The 22,295-nt window shown below is 51.0% G+C and overlaps 6 protein-coding genes across 6 annotated transcripts; 2 read left to right on the forward strand and 4 right to left on the reverse strand.

Moving 5' to 3' along the window:
- Positions 1 to 336: 336 nt before the first annotated feature.
- On the forward strand, positions 337 to 2,796 carry PpBr36_06118 (uncharacterized protein; the record flags this gene model as incomplete). The annotated part of the gene is made up of 3 exons (XM_029893265.1): positions 337 to 558; positions 1,603 to 2,332; positions 2,417 to 2,796. The coding sequence occupies 3 exons, from the start codon at positions 337 to 339 to the stop codon at positions 2,794 to 2,796; spliced, it is 1,332 nt and encodes a 443-aa protein (XP_029746552.1).
- Positions 2,797 to 2,909: 113 nt separating this feature from the next.
- On the reverse strand, positions 2,910 to 4,565 carry PpBr36_06119 (uncharacterized protein; the record flags this gene model as incomplete). The annotated part of the gene is made up of 2 exons (XM_029893266.1): positions 2,910 to 4,076; positions 4,188 to 4,565. 2 exons carry the CDS (start codon positions 4,563 to 4,565, stop codon positions 2,910 to 2,912), a joined length of 1,545 nt encoding a protein of 514 aa, XP_029746553.1.
- Positions 4,566 to 5,737: 1,172 nt separating this feature from the next.
- Positions 5,738 to 9,013, reverse strand: PpBr36_06120 (uncharacterized protein; the record flags this gene model as incomplete). The annotated part of the gene is made up of 2 exons (XM_029893267.1): positions 5,738 to 6,364; positions 7,751 to 9,013. The coding sequence occupies 2 exons, from the start codon at positions 9,011 to 9,013 to the stop codon at positions 5,738 to 5,740; spliced, it is 1,890 nt and encodes a 629-aa protein (XP_029746023.1).
- A 1,221-nt stretch (positions 9,014 to 10,234) lies between these two features.
- On the forward strand, positions 10,235 to 10,894 carry PpBr36_06121 (uncharacterized protein; the record flags this gene model as incomplete). Its single annotated transcript, XM_029893268.1, has 1 exon — positions 10,235 to 10,894. One exon carries the CDS (start codon positions 10,235 to 10,237, stop codon positions 10,892 to 10,894), a length of 660 nt encoding a protein of 219 aa, XP_029746625.1.
- A 686-nt stretch (positions 10,895 to 11,580) lies between these two features.
- PpBr36_06122 (uncharacterized protein) lies at positions 11,581 to 14,591 on the reverse strand (the record flags this gene model as incomplete). The annotated part of the gene is made up of 6 exons (XM_029893269.1): positions 14,566 to 14,591; positions 14,378 to 14,531; positions 13,341 to 13,448; positions 12,447 to 13,036; positions 12,174 to 12,287; positions 11,581 to 12,102 (listed from the first exon to the last, which is right to left on the reverse strand). The coding sequence occupies exons 3-6, from the start codon at positions 13,444 to 13,446 to the stop codon at positions 11,581 to 11,583; spliced, it is 1,332 nt and encodes a 443-aa protein (XP_029746016.1). The 5' UTR covers positions 13,447 to 13,448; positions 14,378 to 14,531; positions 14,566 to 14,591.
- A 5,744-nt stretch (positions 14,592 to 20,335) lies between these two features.
- PpBr36_06123 (uncharacterized protein) lies at positions 20,336 to 22,286 on the reverse strand (the record flags this gene model as incomplete). The annotated part of the gene is made up of 3 exons (XM_029893270.1): positions 20,336 to 20,442; positions 20,536 to 22,146; positions 22,241 to 22,286. 3 exons carry the CDS (start codon positions 22,284 to 22,286, stop codon positions 20,336 to 20,338), a joined length of 1,764 nt encoding a protein of 587 aa, XP_029745893.1.
- Between the last annotated feature and the right edge of the window lie 9 nt (positions 22,287 to 22,295).

Below are 22,295 nucleotides of genomic sequence, written 5' to 3' on the forward strand. Positions count from 1 at the left end.
TTTTTTTTAGGGCAGGTAGGCACATTCAAGTTCTTCAATGCTATCATAATAGCCCTTACACCAACAAGATGGCACGACTATCATCACTAGGAGATAAGTAAGGTAGCTGACCTGGAGAAATGAAATAGGTTGGCGGGTACAGCTCAAGTGAGGTAGTATGTCAGCTTGGGCTAGTCAGATATGATTGACTCACAAAATAAAGGCCAAATCGGGATAGCTGAGGGGTATAAAGATAATGACAGTTTTAGTTAACATGGACGAGGGAGTCAACTTTCTTCAATTGTTATCCCAAAAGCAAACAATAAAAAGAAAGAAGAGCCATAGAATACCTTCAAAATGTATCCGAAACCAACTCTTACTTTGACTACTTGCCAAATCAGACGCTACTGCGACGAGGACATCGACTCACTCAGTCGTGCAGCGAACAACCCACTAATAGCCAAGTGGATGCGAAATACTTTCCCTTCACCTTACACCAGCGAAGATGCCAAGAAATGGATATCTGAACTGGCCTCGCCCTACGACTTTGCCATTTGCACACCCGATGGTTCGACATTGGTGGGTGGTGTTGGTTTGAAGAAGCGAAGCGATATATACCATCGCACTATGGAAATCGGGTATTGGGTCGGAGAGGAACACTGGGGAAAAGGCATAGCAACTGAGGTTGTCCAAGCCTTTGCGGGGTGGGCCTTTAAGGAGTATGAGAGTCTGCTACGGCTCGAAGCTGAGGTGTTCGAAGGCAATTCAGGGAGCTGCCGGGTCTTGGAGAAGGCAGGGTTTAAGTTTGAGGGGAAACACGAGATGGCAGTTGAAAAAGACGGAGTCGTGCTAGCTACTTTAACATATGGCAGAGTCAAGGGCTAGAGTAGCTGCTATTTGCGCTAGTGGTGACCAATCAAAACAAGAAGATGACGCTGTCTGGTTGATAAGGGGGAAATTACTTTGCTGTTAATCACGGATGAGTGTTCAATGTTGGTTGTGTTTTACAATACCAACCCCTCCTCCAAGGCTACCTCTATCACGTGGGAAGGAAGACTGGGATATAGCTGGCATGTGGTGCGGGGCGCGTTAGGTTGTGGATGAAGTCACTTCCAGATAGGATCTGCCTGCCAAGTAGATCGGACACGACTGATTCACAGATATAATTCTGTCACCGGTTGTTCGCTATAGAACTGTTTGTGGTTTTTGGGCAACCATCTTTAAAGAAAAGCAGGCAGGCAAACTTCAGCTCGGTGGAAATTTTGCGACGTTGCCCACCATGGCGAGTGTACGTCTTCAATTCCCTCCTATTAAGCGCCTTCTTCCACGTGCCCTGGTCTGTCTCTTTCTCGGCAGACCTGGAGACAAGAAAGCAAAAGCGGGGATTCGTTGACGACTGAAACTCCAAGATACGCGTCGACATCAGCACGGGATAAGTCGCACAAGCAAGCCTCGCACCGAGGAACAGAAGCTGCAGGAAATAGAAAAGATCAAAAAATACCGTCACTTGGAAGATCAATTGCGGAAAGAGGCATGTATATCAAACAATCAACCCATCGCCCAAACACACAACCTGGCACAGCAAACGTACGTCTAACATGGGTATCTGGCGGACCATCTCAGATCGCGGCCAACAACACTGCTCCTGAAGTATTCGTGCTTACATCTCGGCTGCTGCGACTCAATCCAGAGTATTATACAGTATGGAACGACCGCAGACGCTTGCTAATTTGTGGCTCATTGTCCGCGCCATCGGCTGGCTCGTCGCCCTCGAGGGCGTTGCCGACTTCTTCTCCGACAGACACTACCACACTGTCATCCGCCGCCTCATCCTTCTCTTCGTCGACCACGACCCAGCCATACCACGACCCCCAGAAGACTGGGTTGAGTGGTACAACAGTTGATGATGGCATCAAGGCCCGGGAAGATACGATAAGATCCGAGCTAGCCTTCACAATACCCCTGCTGATGGAGTTTCCGAAATGCTACTGGATCTGGAATTACCGGCTTTGGATCCTCGGAAAGGCCGTTGAGCTCTTGGACCGTGCGATTTCTCGTGGAATCTGGACTGAGGAACTTGGTCTCGTGGGCAAGATGTTGACGCGTGACCGCCGCAATTTTCATGCCTGGGGTTATCGCCGGCATGTTGTCGCGCAGCTGGAAAGCGCCGCGCTCAGTCCAGACGGGAAGTCGCCGGAGAGCCTTGTTGCCTCCGAGTTTGAATACACGTCCAAGATGATTCGCGTTGACCTATCCAACTTCTCGGCGTGGCACAACAGGAGCAAACTGATTCCAAGAATGTTAGATGAGCGCCAAGCGGATGATGATGCAAGACAAAAATTTCTGGAAGATGGTATGATTTTTTTTTTTTTTAATTTTTATTCTTCTACGTCGCTCAACAATTGGAAATTAGTCGATACTGACAATGCATACGCAGAACTTAATCTCGTTCGAGAGGCACTGAATGTTGGCCCTGAAGACCAGTCTTTGTGGTACTACCACCAATTCCTGATGCTCAATCTCTTCGACGCAGTCGATTCAAGCGCTATTGCGCCAAACTTGAATGTCCCGGAGCGAGTCGCATACGTGACTCGTGAGCTGGACGATATTAAGGACCTACTTGAGGACTACGATGATATCAAGTGGCTGTACGAAGCGCTCCTCGAGTACACCATTGCCCTGGCAAAGCTGGAGAGCCGGAAGCTCAGTGAGCACGAGACTGAACAACTCAGGGGCTGGCTCGTGAAGCTTCAAGAGCTTGATCCCACGAGAAAAGGGAGATGGGGAGACATGAGGAGCGAACTGGGCTTATCATGACAACCAAGCCAAAATACGAAGATTTGGTATACAGAAACGAGCAAACATTACTTCTCGATTCACAGCTAGAGGCCTATCAAACTCTGTCAGGGGTTGCCCGTGGGAAGAGAAGTCTATGCTTTACATTTTGCCAGTATCTTGCCAGCATTGACTCCGACAAGGCCATCAAAATATGCAAGAACCGTGTCCAACGGTAGCATATCCATTAGACCCAATGTTGGACTGGTGCTCCGCAGCGCGCGGCCGCCAAACAGCGCTCTCACGTACAACGATTTGTCAGCCTTCTTCCTCCAGAGCTCAAAGACGATCTCGGAACCCATACCCGGCCACAGCATCTCATCCAGCTGGAGCACCGACAAGACCCTACTCAATGAGCCATCATGCGCAACGTTGTGCCTCATAAGAACAGTGCCTTTTCCCTCGGAAGCCTCCCGCAAATTGGCGGCTAGCTCAGCAATCCAGACACCAATACTCGCCACACTAGCGTCAAGTGAGGTCGAGGAGCCGCGATAGATATGGGCATACTCCCAGTGTCCGAAGCGGTAAACCTGATCTGCAAGTTCTTGTGTGACACAGCGTGATTCATCGCCAATCTTGCACGGAAACGGCTTGGCGTGACACTGCCGGGCAGAAAGGTTGTCGAAGTAATGATCTAGGCTCTTGTGGAAACCGGCGTCGTTTGCCGGAACACCCGAGATACTGTCAAGAGTCGCGTACAGGGGCGCCGCGGCTGTGAGGTGGTCGGCCCAAGCTCGGTTACTGGGCGACTGGATGTCGTTGAATGCGTTGGATGCCGCTGGGCAGGGATACTGCGGTTCTAGGGAATCGATGTTGGCTGCTTGGATGGTGACGCCCACCGGGTTCACCGTGGTATCATCGCCCCACGCTCCTGCGATCAAGGACCCGGAAACTTGGCTTGTTATCACGTTTTGCGTGACCCTGTACCGAACCTTGTGTCTCCAGCCATCACCCTCGGCCTTGTTGGGCAAGAAACCCAAGAGTTCGCCGTAGACTTCATAGACATCCTTTCCATGCTTCCAAGAGTCATCTAGGCCTCCTGCAGTTATCTGCGGGAACTGGCACGTTCCGACCCAGCCCGACGGGACAAATGGGTTTATGGAAGAGATGGTGTTTTTCCAGTAAACCTTTGCGGGCGGGGAAGAGCTGGGCTGGAAAGATTGGCCGTAGAAAAAGAGGCCCTGGTCGTCGCAATTCCAGTTGTAGGGTTCGACTGGGAATGCGTTCGAGGCGTAGGGTGTCCTCTTGTGGTGACGTTGAATCTGCAGGTGCAGACTAAATCAGTACAAGTGGGCAAAGTCCAAACAGGGCTGGATACAGTAATTGCAGAGGTACCCCAGTGTCAAGTGGGGGCGGGTCGGTTGGTCACTTACAATCTCCACATACTGCAGCTCAAAATCCGTCGAGGGTTGCGCGTAATCCTGCGCCCGCACATGAGGCATGTTGCACCAGTTGTAACCGTCATCCTGCCACACGCCTGACGGGTCGAACGTGAATTTGGGCACCCCGTCGCCGTCGACTACGGCCGTGAGGTTGTTGTACGCCGTCTGGCCGGACGGGTACCAACCCACGTCGACGCCGCCGACGATGACGGGCTGGGCGACCGCCGAATGGCTCGCGGGCCCGGCTACGGTAACGGTCAAGAAGAGCGACTTGGACCGCATCTTAGCGACGAGGAGGAGGAAGAGCAGCGCGCCGGTGGCTAACACCACGCGGCTGCGCGCCCTGACGAGGCCGTGAGGGACAGCCATCCATCATATATATATATATATATATATATAACTGACAAAAAAGAAAATCGGTAATCTTGGCCCTCTTAGCTGTTCCTGCCTCTCAGGTGTCGTCACTCCGACCCGTGCTCAAAGACACGGCTGTGAAAGGAGGATGGGTGGGTGTGGTCCGGATTCGATGTGGGGACGGATGAGAGATTATGGGGTGCCATTTTTCTTTTCTCCAAGTTTAGTTCTATTCGAATGGCTAGCCTCGCGCTTACAGCAGACACGTGCTCGCACTGGATTTCCAATATGGCCATTCGCCAATTGATTTTCATTGCTGGACTATTACATAGATTCGGTCATATGTTACACAGGGTGAGGCACTTCAGCAGCGGCAGGACACCAAGTTGGGTTCCTGGTCCTGTCTGTATCTTGTTTTGTTAACTTGGACCTTGCTGTAACCTCTTGACTGAGGGTGACTTTTAGCCCTTCTCTAGACGTATTTTACACTGGTGACGATGGATGGGAACATAGGTGGCAGAAAGAACACTCATGTTGTAACCTCGTTACAAACGAGTTTATGACCAAGCTCACTATACACAAAAATGGTAGTGCAAGAATAATTTGATTTTTGAAGAGCGATTGTTGCTCATACAAAAGATTGAAAATCCATCCAACGTGAATTGGTTAGCAACATCTAGAATAACCAATTTACAAAAGAAAGTGGGTAAAAATCTCGGATGGAAATGGGCTTTCAAGCATCAGATGGAACGGGGTGAAGAGAAAGAGAAAAAAAAATAAATCTAAAAACTGAGAGCCGCACCATTCCGCAGGGTATAAGAGGCTAGTGAATAAACGTCCATTTTTTTTTTTTTTTTTTTTTTTTTTTTTTCGCTGAAAAGACGATAAAGATTAAGTGTATGGTAATATAAAAGGCAATCGTTATATACACTCCTAAACGGGGTATGTACAAATACCTCCATAAGATGGACAGACATCCGACATACACATATATTGGAAGAAAATGGAAAAGCCCCTCGCCCAACGCCAAATCCATGCAATACTAGAGATAATCACATTGGGCAAATTGTGAGAAACAAAAAGCAACCCAGATTTAATAAAAGAAACAAAAGACTTTGTCGTTTCTTGAAAAGGGTAAGCAAATGCTTAAAAGCCAGGTGAGTGGTCAAATGACCTCACTACAATCTTCACTTGAAGATGGCAATCAACAGCACAAGAATGACAATCAAAGCAATGATGATTCCCATCTGCTTCGTCTCCCCGGCGTTCCTGCTGATCCTTCCGACCTGCCTCCTGGCCCGGTCCAAGCTGCTCTGGTGGCGGTCGACGACGCGCTCGCTCTCATCCAGCATGGCAACCTGGCTGTCGAGCTCGTCACCGATCTGCATGCTCAGCTCCCGCTGCCGCGAGATGCTGGCCCCGAGCGCGTCGAGCTGCGCGTCCTGCTCCTCCATCACCCGCTGGTGGTACGCGTGAACCTGGACGTTGTCGAGCCCCTGTTCCTCGACCTGGTCGCGGAACGTCGGGCCCGAGTCAGGGTCGTCGCGGTAGGGCTGTCCCAGCAGGCCGGAACGCTGCGCCTCGAGGTCCTCGTCATCGCCCCTGCGACCGCCTGCCGCCATTGGGTTGTCCGAGAACCGGACCTGTTTCGCCCTGGAGCCGCCCGCCGGTACGGATTCGGCGGCTGCGAAGTCGGAAGCGAGGGATGGGTCATTAGGTGTGCTGTGAGCCACGGACGAGAAGCCGTGGAACTGGGATGTGAGGTCGTCGAGCTGCTTTTGGAGGGTGGGAAGAGAGTCTGCTATATCGAGGGCCTTGCTGCAAGGATTGTTAGCACGGAGGCAAAAACAGTTAAGAGCGTAACAACAAGCAATAGTTTCATCAAACATACTCTTCATCTCCTGCCTCTTCTAATCTCTTCTGTTCCTTCTCAAGCGCCTCCAACCCTTCGCGGAACTGGTCTAGCGACCGTGATATGTGACCATCCTGGCTGCCGGCGTCCACATTGAGACTCTGTGCCCGTTTCCTCTCCAGCAGGGAGAGCTTGATGTGGTCGGCGAGGAGAAAGAGAGCGTTTGGGTTTGACATTTCGATTGACGGAGTGCGGATGCTGGGCGTTACGATAGGGATTTGGCTCCAGGCCTATATCGCTATGCGTGCGGATTGATAAAAGAATCCTGAAATTGATCGACTTTGGCGGGGAGCAGCGGGAGAAAAAGCAGAACGTTGGTAGACAGTAGACCGAGCGGTAGAAGGGAGCGATTATTTGGTCAAAGATTCGTACGAGATGACGGAGCACACAGATGTTGTTGACGGAATATCTGCCTGCGGGCGCATGTGCCGCATTACGTCGGCAACGAATTGATGCACGGCAGAACATGGAGCATCCTGGCTTGCCTGGATGCTTGGATACAGGCACCAGTGATTTTCAGGGTTAGGGTCTTCATCTCCTTAGGCTCACTCCTGAGAAACATTAGTCTCGGCTAAGAAGGTACCTTACCTTAGATAGACACATAAACCATGCAGAGGGATGCGGCTAACAGATAGACGCTGAAAATTATTTTTGAATCGTACATAAACAATTAACGCCAGTCGCGTGAACGCCTTTATCAAATAGTTACTTTTTCATCATTATCGCCTCTTCCCATATGTACCACCTTGCCTGGGTTGACTCCCGTATGCTCTCCTTCCTCCAGCCTTCTTGTCCTTGCTCATGCTCGCACCAAGTTGAATGTCCACTCGTGGCGGTGTTGCAAAGCCAAAGCTCTTGGCAACCTTTGCCAGATCCAATTTGTTTATGTCAAACACAGACCGCAGGCTGTGGCTAGCATAGGCATGCAGATATGACCTGAACCCGTCCTTGGCGCTCGAGTTCAAGTAGTAGTTCTTGCCGATAAGCTTCTCGAGTTGAGATTGCACGTTCTTGATGCTCTTGGTCGGGAAATCAAACTCAACCACGGGAACACGGGCCTGTTTGAGGTAGGTCAAGAAGCCAACCTCGCTGGGCAGCAAGAACATCAGGGAACGACCTTTCTTGTTTGTGCCACGCGCTGTTCTTCCCACGCGGTGGATGTAGTCACGGGGGTCATCAGGCGGGTCGAATTGTACGATCCAGTCAACAGCAGGGATCTAAAGAGTCAGGCCCGGTCAGTGATTGCTGTTCGTTAAGGGGAGGCCAAAAAGTAGTGCTTAAAACTTACATCAAGACCACGAGCAGCAACATCTGTGCAGATCAGAGTTCCTCTTTCGGCATTACAGAATTCAAAGAAAGTGTTGGTTCGCTTCTGCTGCTTTTGCTTGCCGTGAAGATCCAGAACTTGGCAGTCGATATAGTTGAGCAGTTCAGCATAGTACTTGACCGAGTTGCAACTGCTGAAGAAGACGATAATCTTCTTCTTTTTCATCTTCTGCAGGAATGAAAAAAGCAGGATGAAGCGCTTGTCGGCCTCGCAGACAACATAGCCCTGTTCCAGTCCCTCCACTGTGCTATACTCCTTCTCCTCGTCCACGTTGAGATAAAGCGGCCCCGGGCGCAAAGATACCCTTGCAAGGTCCTCAACCTTGGTTGTCTGTGTGGCCGAGAAGAGCATCGATTGTCGTTCCTTTGGTAGAATCTTGATGATCTGCCTCATCTCATCCTCGAAACCGATTTCCAGAATACGATCCGCCTCGTCGATGACCAGGGAGCGCAGATTCTTGAACACAAATGGCGTGTTTTGCAAGTGATCGAGCAGCCGGCCGGGCGTCGCGATGAGCAGATTAACACCCTTTGAGAGCTTCTCTGCTTCGGCGCGACGGTTTGCGCCTCCAATGACAATGCCGTAAGTCTGCGAGTGGTGCTTCATCAAGTCGCGCGCGACACCAAATATTTGCAGGGCAAGTTCGCGGGTTGGCGACACGACAATGACGCCGGTTCCATTGCGAGGCTTAAACTTGAGCGAGCGGAGCATCTCGACGGCGGGTATCAGAAAGGCCAGCGTCTTGCCGGAGCCGGTCTTGGCCGCACCGAGGACATCCTTGCCAGCCAACAGCGGCGGAATGCCCCGCCTCTGGATCTCGGTCATTTTTGTGAAGCCCATATCTTCAATGGCCTTCATTGTGTTTTCGGAAAGGTTCAGTTCGGAGAATGCCTGTGCCTCGGACTCGGCGGTTGTCGGCAGGGTCAGATCGCCGGGGATGTCGCCATCGTCGGTCTCTTTAGCCGGTGCGGCGATAGTGTCGTCGCCTTCGTCTGCGTCAGAGTCGGATTGATCAGCGGCTTCTTCTGCAGCCTCAATATCCTCTTCATCACTCCAGACATTCTCGTCCTCCTCCGAACTCTTGTCAACTTTGGGATCGACTTCCTCTTGCGGCTGTGCCTTCTTCAGCTTCTTTGACTTCACAGTAACGTCAGCAGCAGCAGCCGAGGCTTTGGAGCCGTTGACTTCTTTGAGCTTCCTCTTCTTGCTCGACCTGTCGTCCATTTTTTCAATTGTTGGGGGTTCCTATGGCTGGAAGCTTTTGGTATACTGATTTAAGCACCAAGTTTCGGTTGCTTCGCGCCTTTGCTGGCAGCAGATGGGCAAATGCGGGCGGTCAAGAAAAAAAAATGTCGAGCGGGCCTGCGAAAGACCCTTGTTGCGGGGCCAAATTGTAACTGATAACGCGATAAGGCAGCATGGTGGATTGCCCATGCAGGAAGGAGCATGATACAGGGTAGGTGGACATGTTGCTTACCTGGGTCGAAACCCTCCACCCAAAGGCCTCCTCAGCATTACATTTGCCACATTTCTCACATTTCTCACATCAAAACAACGAAACATGTAGGGTAAATTTACGTTCCCCGAACCCCCAAGGGCGGACTCAAAGCAGCGTACACATGCCAGCACTGCCTGAATATTCCAATATCCTTCCGTTCTGCCAAAAAGAAAAGCCGCTTAGATTGCCGAGAATTGCATATTCGATCGTTGCTCACCACTCAGTCAACAGCAGTAACTGCAGCCAAAAGAACCATGGCCCCAGCCGAATAATTCACTCTCCCGCTCCTTTGTCACTTTAAAACTCGCTCTTTTTCTCCAACTCATAAGTTCAGCCAGCACCTAGACCTTTCCCCGCTTCCGGGGAAAACTCGATATTGTTTACGGGCCACACAATTTCAAGCTCAGAAACGGCTCATTCCGAGAGATTGACATCACAGGATCGCGAGGATGTTCAGACTTCGGGACGAATAAGCAGCTCAAGCGTGCTGCTGGAAGTAGTATTTCTGCACGTTTGGGAACCGATATGCAGGATCATATAATGGGATTCAGAACGCAGACTCTTGGGTGGCTATCTATCATCGGCTCAGGTCAGACATGAGAGCCCGTGGATAGTTGCCGATGCATCCCAACGTCTAAGTATTACGTCCATATTTCGTGCCGCTCTTAATATATCGGAGTTGTTTCGCCTATATCGGGAGCCTCGCAGAACAACATCTTGAGTCTGGGGTAGATGGCTGACTTCTCATCTTACCCGAAGTCCCGCATATTTGAAGTTGAATATCGACGGAATGCTACATAAGACGCGCCTCATAAATACAAATAAATCCATATTCTACGTAACAGGATTTCCCTGGGATTTCTTTATCCAGCAGAGCACCAGCACTTAGTTTTACGTGGTTATCTCAGACAGCTCATACTCCGCCTTTCGGATTCGAAACTACAACAATGAAGCCTACCTACGTACTCATCGCCCTCATAGGTGTGGCGACGGCCCTCAACACCCGTCAGACCTCATCCCGCCCTCGCCGTCCGGCCAGCCGCCCAGCCCAAATCAGCGACAATTTCCGCACGCAGGCCCCGCGCATCCCTTTAGGCGCCCCTGCCGGCTTCACCACAAAGGTCGTGCAGCCGACGCGCGAGCGGCCCCGGGCAGGCCTCACCCGGCTGCCAGACGAGTTCATCGACGGCCGCCTGAGGCTCCGCCGCGACCGGCACGCCGCCGGTCAGGCCGCGCTGGCCGCGCTCGAGAGGCGGCAGGAGGTCAAGGCGCTCGATTTCTACGAGTGCGAGAACGTCAACCCGGCGCCGGCGTCGCGCGATTGCAACATCATCATCGACCAGGTCTACGCGACCGCCCAGGACCTGCTCCTCACCCGCAACAGCTGCGTCGTCTTTGACTACCAGACCTGCCGCGGCTTCTTCTGCTCCCTGTGCGGCAGCATCCGCGCCAGCGCCGACTTTATAGGCAACCAGCTCCTCACCGCCGACGCGCTCTGCGTCAGCCAGGCCCGAGCCGGGACCGTGGTTGGGACGGATCCGCCGCAGTGGGACGCAGGCTTCGTGAGGGCCGGGGCGAGCTTGCCCACCTATTCGGTGTGTACTTAGTGATTCGCTGTCAGTAGAAACGATTCATGGTCAGGGCTATTGTGCGCCGTGGCGGTGGTTGTGTTGATGAACGGACGGCCAGCACCAAAGTAGTGTGATGCTCCCTCAGGGGCGAATGGAGAAGAGGTGGCATATAAAGGGTGGACATACGCTACTCCTCGTTCGCCAGATCTTCGCCACATGAACCATTTCCTTCACTTTCACAAGCGCACAAAAACTGAAACTCTTGATGCATACTCGCTATAAATGATCCTGATTCAGATGATGAAGTTGTTCTGGCTCCGTATATATATCCTACTAGAGTCCAGCCGCATCTATGCACATCACATAACTGTTTTGTTCCTGGGGTCGCTCATTTTTGGCATGTACCTAATGCCTGTTCATCCATATCAATGCAAAAAAAACCTCTTTTAAGATACCGAGTCCTCATCCCCAGTTCGTTTGTTTCCTTTTTTTTCGTTCCTTAAGCCCCTTGTTGATGAAAAGCCGGTTGGCCAGAACAGCGCTGATTCGTAAGTTGTAATAAAAGCAGAGCGTACACAAAAGCAGTCCCCACGCGGGCCATCAGAGGGCTGAGCAGGGTAGGTGGTGAAGAATAGAATAAAATGAGAGTAAAACAAATCAGCTACCAGGCAGCACGTGTGCCTTGGGGTCTATCTTCATCGCCAATCAGAAAAAAGGTCCCGCTAGTTCATAGCTTCGGGTACTGGATCCTCATGCTTGGCGGTGCTGCCCTTCCCTCTCCAGGTGCTGACAGCCTCGATGCCGGCACTCATCCTCTCCACCTCGGTCCCGTATGCGCGAGGCGTCAGCTTGATCAATGTGTGCAATGGGACGTGCATCCAGGGGCTGGCACTCTGGTCCTTCTCAGTAAAGTAGGCGTAAATACACCTGAGAACGGCCTGGTGGGTGACGATGAGTATGTCCTCGGATCGCTCCAGCTCCATGATGATGGGCTCCAGTCGAATAACCACGTCCCGGTACGACTCTCCACCGCGGTATCGGTAGTTGTACTTGTCCTCGTCGCGAGCCTGGAAATCAGCGGGGTAGACGTTCTTGATTTCCTGGTAGGTCATGCCATCGCACACGCCGGCGTCAAGCTCGTCGAGTGCCTTCCACTGCAGCTGGTTGTAGTGTGGAGGTAGATGGCGTGCTGTGGCGATAGTGCGACGGAGGGTTGATGTCCAGACCGTTAACGGACGGTCATTCTAGATTGATTGTCAGTCTGGTCCAAACTGCAATGGTTTGAATTTGATCTGGAACCAGATATGCTACATACTCCAACAGACCGCCTGACTAGGTCAGGTAAGGCTTTTGCGTATTCCTCGCCGCGGGGAGAGAGCTCCGAATCGCCTCCAATGCGGCCGTCGAGATTATACATAGACTCGCCATGCTGGAAGAAGAGTTGTCAGTCACGTGATGATGGCCTGACAGTGATGCCGGATACCGAACACCGAAATAGTAACGGTGGCAGGTATAGGTAGTATGTCAGGGGATAATGGGCAGCACCAGAAGACAAAGGTAGCGTGCACGACTGGTACTGGTGACTTACACGTGACAACCAAATCGACCGCGGACGAATGTGTAGGTTCATGAGGAAATAAACAACCCGACTTTCGAGGTAGTCCTGGATGCGGTTGATAATGACCTGCTTTCCAACGTCCATGATCTTGAGATATGTCAAGTCCTCCTCATCTTGGTCTTCGTCGATGGTTTTGTAAACCTTTTTGTAATTTTCAATGCGCTTTTGGAAGTCGGCAGCTGCCTGATCAGCGTCGATTCCCTGGTAGTCAGGACTTGTTGTCTTGACGTCCCGAATGTTGGCCAAGATGAGGTTCTCATCGTCACACTTGCTCTCAACAAACATGACCTCAATACCCTCGGCCTCTATGAGCTCACGAACCCACTTGCGGCGATCCTTGGTGCTGTTTGTGGCATCAAGGATACCGACGATGCCACCACTACGGAACCAACTCAGCATGTCGTTGATGGCAGCCTCGGCGGCCGCCCGACGCTTCTTCTCACCATCCTCATTCTGCGTGTCGAAAAAGTCGGCAGGCGGATGAGCAGCGTCTTTGCGCCGGTAATTACCGACGTTAAACGTCTTTGCCTCGATGGAGAGCCAGCGAAGATATCGTTGAGCTGGCAATCATACGGCGGTGGGACCCACGTTGGGAAACCATCGGGTTAGTCCGGGACAAAGGAAAAAGGGGGGTGCGGGACACGCGAAAAACGAGATTCGGGAGTGCGGAAGGGGCAGACGAAAAAAAAGAAAAAGAAAAAGAAAAAAAAAAGAAAGAAATTGAATTGAGAGGTGGAAATTTCAGTCTAACCATTGAAAGAGAAAAAGCAAGAGGGACAAAAAAAATAGATTAGAAAGTGGTGGGAGGGGGCAGGGAAGAAACAGGAAAAGCAACGACAAAATTAATAGACAAGAAAACCTCACCTTTTTGTGCTATGTACGACTTCCCTCTGGCTGGAAGGCCCACCATCACCACGCAAAGTCTGGTGTCCTCGGCGCGAACGCCAACTCCATTTTGTGAGGGTGCCATAACTGTGAAATCTCTCTATGCCTCTCCGAAAGCTTGGGTGCACTTGTAGGTGCCGATTTGGGTGATCTTTTGGTGTGTCCAGAAAACGAGATGCTCTCGCTTTTCGTCGTGAGGGAGCTCAACTTTCCGCGCTTGCTATATGTGCGCTTTGATGTGGGTTCCTATTTTCCAGTGGTGATCCGGTGAGTTGTTGGCCATTTAGTGGATGGATGTTGTTTTGGTGTTGTTCTGAAATGCTCGCAGAAGCTAGGTCACGAAATAACCCCGGAACTGTCTGTCAGGAACGGTGCGTGCGGCAAAGAATTAAGCAGTCCCAGGGGACCAAAGGGGGCTTTTTCTTTGAGGAAAGGGAGGTCGCGTGAGTCGCGGTAGTAAGTTTGGCAGTTTGGACCATGTGTGGGGTTTAAATTGAGAGCGCTTGCAAGCCAGACTAGCTGCAACAAGTCATCGTGACTTTTTAGTAGGCGGCAGGGGAGTCTGAGAACGTACCGCTACTTTTACTCGGTGCTAGTCCCTCTGCGTTTTCCCGGAAGAGACGCCAGGTCACTTGACTGCACCCACCCGCGGCAGAATGGTATCCGTGGTGTTAGGTAGTGACTTTGGGTGGGTAAGGTCAAGTCAAGTTAGGTGAAGGTAGGTAGGTACCTAAGGTAGTAGTAGGTAGGTAAGGTGGGCAGGCAAGCAAGGCAAGGCAAAGTAAGATGTGTTCCTGAAAGATCGGACACTGCCGTAAAGAAAATCAAACGGGTGTCTCGAGATCTAAGGAATAATTGCTGTGCATACCATTGGACAGGCGGGCGAGCTAAGTGCAACAGGAAAGCAGGGGTGTGTGGTTCTTACAATATTGTAGGTCCACCGGTTTCTCGACGGCAAAAAAATTAAGGTGCAAAGAGTGACGATTTCAATTTTTTCTTTCCAAATTCTGCTCTACTCTGTAGTAGTATCGGCACGTGGAGACAGGGACTGGGACGGAGTGAGCAGAGTCGTGCTTGAGTCTTTGCGCAAGAAGAATTGAGTGGCCACTCCCCATCAAGTGACGGAAGGAATTTTGAGTGGAGTCAAAGCATGAAAAGATGGTAATTATGCTGGGGACTTTTACGTATTTCGTCCTTCACTTACATAAAGGAAAGCGGCACCTCTGTCATCGTTCGATGACCTGCGCACATATTTCTCTCTTTCTCTGCCGCTATGGACATCATGGAAAGTATCTGGAGATCTTCTGCTAAGGTAAGGGAGCCTAGACTACGACAAGAACGGCTACCAGAGGTATGTAGGTTCATACCAGAATAGCCAAGCTTCTGCCGGTGAATAATAATACTACGACCCACAGACCACTTTGACATCATGGCTAGGTAGACAGTTAATCATTCCATGCATGTCAATGTATGTTGTACTACTTGCTACATAGTCACGATCCAGCCAGCTCACAACACGGACCTTGTTTTAGAAGCTCCGTCATTGGGTCATTTTGACTCCTAGCATGTTGGCATATGTTTAAATTCGAAGTTTGAAAGCCGGACAGAAAAAGAAGAGCGTTTGGACGATAAAAAAGAAAAAGAAAAAAGAGCTACCATGGCTACTGCCTACATCGTACATACCTGTTCAGCGCACTAGATTACGTGGTTATAGGTACTGCCTTGGTGCTTGACTAAGACAGGAAGCTACGCTGGCTAGAGACCCCGCATTGCATCACTTTTCGTCCGAGTATTGCGGGCTCGGGCTGGGCTGGCGTGGCATCCGCATCCCACCCGAGACATTTGCGGGCAACCTCCAGCCCGACTTTTCACCCCTCGTCCGCTCATCTCCACTGTTACCAACAATAATAGCCTGGGTACCAGGCCAGGGGAGCTGACATCACAAAAAACAGGCGCAACAAAAAATTTAGCAACATTGGCAACATGCATAAAGAATATCACGTGAAAATTTCTTGATTCCACCTGACTGACTGTTTGTGATGGTGAATCATCTACAAACCGATTCTTTTATGTGTTTCTTGCTTTCCCTTCATTAGCTTTTGTAGCTTAGCCACAGTTAGAACAAGAGACTGCAGCTTGAGCAGTTACACGGCTCCTTTTATGATTCTTAGTTGCCGTGCCTAGCGCAGACAAGCTCACTTCCGAACCACTGGGGCGCATCAAGGTTGCATTTTTAACTATTGGATTGCCGCAACCTCGGGGGAAGACGGGGGGCCCTGTACGGTCAGCTGATACCAAATCAAATTTCATTGCCCAGCTTGAGCTCTTTCAGAGAGAGAGAAAAAAGAAAATTCAATTCCCGCTCAACCTTTCGAGAGGAGTTCAAATTTCGCAGATCCTGCTGGGTCTAGATCCTCTTCACCGCTCTTGGGATTCAGGGTCACGCGGGAGCCGTACAGCCGGCCCGCGTCCCAGAGGGTACTGGCCCCCACGGATTGACCGCCTCGACCTGGGAGCCCAACCCGGCTCCAGGAGCTCACATATCCGTGCGTTATCACGAGTACGGAGTATATCTAAGCGGAATTTTTTTTCTAGCCTGCTGTAGAGAAATGCCAAGGGACCCTAGATGCTTTATCTTCCAACGGAGACTTCGGGGACCTTTCCAGGCAATAATCGGAATGCGGCTCACCTCCTGGTTTATAATGTGCGTCTCCTAGCGCAGCTACGGCCGGAATCGAAATGGTAAACCGAGCCTTTGGCATGCTCGTGTCGTCAAGACAGAGCCGATTCTCTCGGAGTGAGCTTGCCTCTCTGAGCTTGGCTATGAAATGAAACTTGTGCCATTTGACGAGGCCCACGTGGCCTGCCAACAAAATACGGGTTTAGGTTTTGCTTGCCTGTGGACCGGCTTGAAAGATAACAATTTGCTTTTTATGTTAAGGAAGCCATGGAATATTGGGAGACACTCGATTAGAGCAGCTTGTACGGAATACTTCTTGACAGCGTCGGTGATCGGTTCCAGATCCGATCAGGGTGACCATCTCAATGTCGGAAACGGCATCCCTCAACTCCAAAGAAAAGTGAGAGGAGGATTTTTTGGAGGCACAGAATCCAAGATAGCCACCTGAATGAGGAGTCTGACCAGCGACATTCTTTGCAGACGATGATCGTTGTGCCGGTATATGTTCTTCTCCGAGTCTGTTGTAGATATCTCAGGCTGAGTAACAATGCCTTGGAAAGCTATAGTTATTGCTGAAGACGTACAAAGGATGGAAGCTGCTGTGCGATTCTGGGTAAGTATAGCTGCACTATAAAAGAAATCCAGACCAGCAGATCAAGCAGGCATGGGTTGGAGCAGATCAGCATACGGCTGAACAACATGCACGTTATTCACAGAAATTAACCATCTTTCCCTTATGTACCTTGCTCCATCAATGGACGTCTTTGCGGTACTTTCCCTGTCGCGAAACGGCTTCAACCATTTTGCATCGTGTCCAGCATGACCCGCTGTAAAGAAGCGGTTTCAAATGCTAGAAGGTTTAGCACTCTTCCTTGAAACATCTTAGAAATCAACACAGACTACCATAAACTCTTCCAAGTATGCGTGATAGGGTAGCTAACACTGAGAGTTGTGGGATGAGTGCTTGACATGAAGAATATCTGGAGGTGTTTTAGCGGGGATCTCTCTCTCTCTCTCTCTTTTTTTTTTTTTTTTTTTTTTTTGTCTCACACGGTCCCAAAACGTAACATGGTAAGGAATCTATATAGTCAGGACATTCAAAGCAAATACAGCAAGTAACATCGCATAGAGACTGACCTCATCAAGCTGTATTAAGAGAAAGCCAACCACTTGCGATAGATTTGGCGAATGCCAAGACATGAGGGGACATAGGCTGTGGAGATAGTGATAGAAATTGGCAGTATCTCGACGTCGTGACGTTGGCAAGGCTAGCCATAACCGGTAGATGGTTCCGTCAGAGCAGGCCTGTGGTGATTTGAGGGGCTTGGTACACCTTGTAGAAAGAGTACAAATTGGCATTAGTTCAAAATACCAGCAAAGCTTCGCTGAAGTGTCGACGAGCAGATAGATATCTGACAAGCGGTTTCGGTCATCAAGCAAGAGATGAAGTATCTCTGAGATTGTATGCAACACTCTTTATAATGTAAAGTTTAGCCGTGTCTCTCAACCGGCAACGTGCCTGAGTGGTTAAAGGGTATGACTAGAATTCATCATGTGATACCTACAGTACCACCTGATAATGATATCATATGGCTTCGGCCTCACAGGTTCGAATCCTGTCGTTGTCGACCAAAATCTTTTTGATGATTTCCTCCCCACAGCTGATTGTGAAGGCAGTAACGCTCTTTTGCCCAGCTTTTACGTGTCCTAAGAAACCCCTAAGCGAAGGATCACAGGGTTGACGAGAGCCTTTACGGAGTCCAGAATTCGGGGCCGGCTTTCCTCCAAAATATGTTTTTACAAAGATGGAATCTCTCCAGACCTGTTTGGGTGGCGAATTGATGATCGCATTGGAGGATGGTGATACATCGGCAGCCCTTAACACGTTGTTGCAAGGCTCAGAGCTTGCCTCAAAGTTCTCGAATAGCTTCTTCATCGGCGTCTTGGATGAGCTACATGAGTGTCGCACTTCGTCAACGCATTCGTACTGGCGAGACAACTCAAATCATGGACTGACAGTTCGGAAGCGGTCATCAAGCTCTGTGTACCGAGCCGCGCGAACGGCAGGCTTTCCAGGTATTCCCCAAAGGCCAGCGCGTGCATCCTCGCCACATGAACCAAGAGTGTCATCGACCCCTTCATGAGTGAGACAGTTCAGGACACGGCCCATTTCGGAAAGCTTCAACGCACCTCGCCGCTTGACTCTGCCGAGCTTATTAGTTTGATCTTTGCCAATGCCGAGGGAGTCTTCCTTTGGGTTGCCCTTCTGCTCCGACGATTAGAAGAGGGGCTTGTGAATGGGAATCCGTGAGAATTAAATCCGCTGTAGGGTCGAAACAGGACTTCTTAGTTCCGCAATGTCTCGGGAACATGACAGCCGTTCTCGGGAGGTCATCCGTCGATGGCACGTACCGGTTTCCCTTTGATTTTACTCATTTCTGGGTCCTGGGTTGTTCTTTTTTCAATGGTGGAACATCCCAAGCCATCAAGCTTTTTGACTCTAAATCCCCGGTTTCTTCCAGCATCAGACCAGAAGCAGCCTTTCCTATCACTCAAAGACTACTACTCCTGGGTCTGTTTCGTTCTCGCCTTTATGAGACCTCACAAACTCGAATGTTTTCTTGAAATAGCGGCAGTTGTGAGGCGGAAAATAATGATAGAACATCAAGGACAAGGAATAACGCAGCGTGAGAAAGCAGCCTTGCAGTCTAGTTCTAGCATCGCTTTCCACATATGACATTGAGGTCTCTTTCATAAGGAATCTATATGCAGTCAGTCATTCAGAGGCGTGGAACACTGCTCGTGGATGGGCCCGGGACACCCATCCTTGAATCAAATGCGGCCTGAGAGCCAAAGTACTGGCACATGGACACGTTGGCGACATCCCTGTCTTGGCGATAGATTTGCAGACCCGGGAGACTAAGATCATCTTGCCATGAATAACGTCCCGTAAACGATAAATGTTGCTTGAATATGCATTTGACAAAATAATTATACACTATAGAAGCAAATGAAAAACAAAAAAAAAGAAACGAAAGGAAACCTTTGATGCAACCATGCAATGTAACCGACCGATAGAGAAGAAAAAAAAGAGTAAAGAGAACCCTTTGTACCCTGCCGACCCTTCCTTCATGTGTGATTTTCGAGCAGACGTCAGACGCAGATGCGAGAAATCCCAATCAATACAAAAACCATCTCTCGTCGGCGTTCATGGTCTTTCGGAAATGCCATTCAATGTTCAATAAGAAGCAAGGCTTGGGTCGACGTCAAGTCGCCCAAGACACTGGGAGCTTTTTTCCAAAAAAAAAAGAAGGGAAAAAAAAGGACGAAAAACCTAGCTGGTACCAAACGTAACTCCCTTAGAACCGTTGAACCACATATAGGGCGCAAGAATTCCTCGTCCACATATAACATGCAAAGAGGATGTTCTCTCATGGCCACGAGTTGCGATGGCAAAAAGCACAATCAAGCAGCTGACCTATTCGATAAAGCTTCAAGTAGCATTGCAATAGCTTCGAAGCACGCGGGCGCATGATGGTACGATGCAAGCGATGCAGCCTCCAGGAACCAGACCAATTCAAAAGTCGGGACACGAACAAGACGTCACTCCCTTCAAGCATTTTCCACAGCCGGCGAATAATGGGGTCTGGACTGTGCTTTTCGTCATGTCGGCATTCATGGTGGCATCTCGATCATGCATGCCAGATCTCAGCAAACAACAGTCGTACTCGCGCGTGATTCTCTGAGGCGGATGAATCCATGATTTACGACTTTTTAAGTTGATCAATCATCAATCCAAGTCATGTGCGCGTGCAACGTCCATGCATGTCACCGCCATTCGCAATATGCAGTCAACACGGCCTGGACGGATTTCGAGCTTTTGTTGGCAAAGTGACAAGCAATAAAGACAACTCGGCATGACGCCGCTGAGCGACGCTTCATTGTGCTCGGGGCATGTGTGCGGGTGGCCGCCCTGTGCCATGGGAGGAGCCAAGAAAAATAAAAGGAGACGTGCCAGAAGATGTTATGGGCGGGACAAGGAGGGCATAAAAAAAGAATCAAGGGCGGGCCAGAATCATCTGAATGTCGTGCAGTATATCATGTCGTGGGTAATGTGATCCAAGATGGGTGTTGTTCGTGATGGATGGTTGCATCGTGGAGGCGAGCACGGCATCAAAATCCATGTCAGGCAGTCGGTGCATTCATGGCGAGGCAAGTTACTCATATCGCGAGCATCATGGCATCAAGCACGCAGTTGCAGTCGTCATGTCGGAGTGCATCTCAAAAGGAGCACCTAAACTCCAGGGGGGCCGGTTTTCTTATCAGCATCACCGGCCTGTTGCTGTTGTGCTTGGGCCATGGCCTGGAACCACATGGCAGCATACGCTTGGTAGCCACCATCTGTGATCAAAGAAGAAGCATGTTAGAATCGATATTGTGAGTGAATAGGGAAGGGCCCGGCACTCAAGAAGAAGGGAATCATAAAATGCTTACAGGCCGCATAGGGATCGGCTCCGGCAGCTGCTCCGGCCGGCTGACCTTGTACTGCAGGAGGTTGCTGACTCTGAGCTGCTGGCGCGCTGTGGTTAGATGCCTGTCCATAATTCGGGTTATCATAATCGCGGTGACGTCCACGTCCTCCGTATCCACCACCACCACCGCCGCCGCCGCTGTTCTTCTGGCGGACTGCTTCGACCTTGTCTTCGATGGCCTGCTTAGCCCTTGCGATAGCGTCCAGGCTGCCGACAAGCCCGATCTCGCGTTCGGTTTCGTTTGGTCCAGACGACTGCGAGACGTTGATTTTGCAGCCGGTGCTGCTCTGCATCTCACGGATAGTCTCGCCACCTTTGCCGATGATCATGCCAACAGCTTCTGAGGGCACGTAAATGGAATCGTTCGTCTTGTCAGGTCCGCCACCCATGTGGTCACCGCGCTGGCCACGGCCAGGCGGTCCATCCCCGTACTGCGGTCGTCCTCCACCTCCACCGCCGGGAGCACCTCCATTGCGTGTATCGCTATCCACAATCTCCATGATGAGGTTCTTGGCGCGCGTGGTAGTCTCCATGCTACCTATCAGGTTAACCGGGCGCAGCCCGTTGACGCTCTTCTGCTCACCAACAATATTGATGTGGCAGCCGCTTCGCTCTTGAAGATCACGTATCGTTTCACCCCCACGGCCGATGATCAGGCCCACGGTTCTATCGGGGACCATGATCTGAATGCACTCCTCGCCTTCCTTGGGCTCAATCACGGCGTTACGATCTCTACCGCCAGCATTGTAGCCACCACCGCCGCCACCTCTATTGAGGGGTGCCATGCCACTGTCGTCAATGATGCGGTTGATAGCGGCCCTAGCCTCGGCACGCCTGAAAGCTGGCCCGGAAATCTTGCATTGGCGATGGTCGCCATCGGTGGGGGCAGCAGGCAGGAATTGGACTCGGCACTGCGTGTCGTTCTCTATACGGCGTAGGTTCTCGCCTCCTCGGCCAATGATAAGACCGACAAGACTTGCCTCGATCTGCATAATCTCCGAGTTGTCGTCGCCACCGCCACCGCCCATTGGACTGCGCTCGCGAGCACCGTGGCCGCCACGAGGTGAGAAGGTGTTGTTCTGGCGACGACTGCGGGGAGAGAAAGATCGTTCGCGGTCCCGACCGAAGCCTTGGTCACGTCCGCGGTCGTCTCGTCTTTCGTCGCGGTACGAGTTGTAGTTGTCGCGACCGTACCCTTGATCGCGTCTTGGTGAGCGTGAGCGTGATCGCGGATAGCCGGACGAGGCCCCGCCACGGTGATCATTACCATAGCTATTGGCAGGACGCTCGTATGGGGTTGCTCCATGGTTCGAAGCATAACTCCGCGCCTTTGCGATGGCGTCCTGAAAGCTGTCGCCGGCAGCGCCTGGACCTGGCACGACGCCGGATGAGTAAGGTGTCACCTTGGACAGGTCAACGCTGCCGCTGGCAGAAGGTTGGGGGTAAGAGTAGGGATTCGGCGCTCCATAGGGAGCAGGCGGCGGAGCGTTCGGGTACTGTTGAGGTGGAGGATAGGCAGGCAGACCAGCTCCCGCGCCAGGAGGAGGCTGGGGTGTAGCGGATTGCGCAGCGCCTTTTCAAGTTCAAACACGTTAGTCTTGCGACCTTGGTTACGAATGGCATGAATGGTATGTAGCACGAATTGGAGCGACAGAGTGAATACGTACCAAGCCGCGCGAGGATTTCTTGCAAACTAGCCTGTTGGTCAGCCATATTGGGTGG

This window comes from Pyricularia pennisetigena (genome assembly GCF_004337985.1).
Source record: "Pyricularia pennisetigena strain Br36 chromosome 4 map unlocalized Pyricularia_pennisetigena_Br36_Scf_6, whole genome shotgun sequence".
NCBI lineage: Eukaryota > Fungi > Ascomycota > Sordariomycetes > Magnaporthales > Pyriculariaceae > Pyricularia > Pyricularia pennisetigena.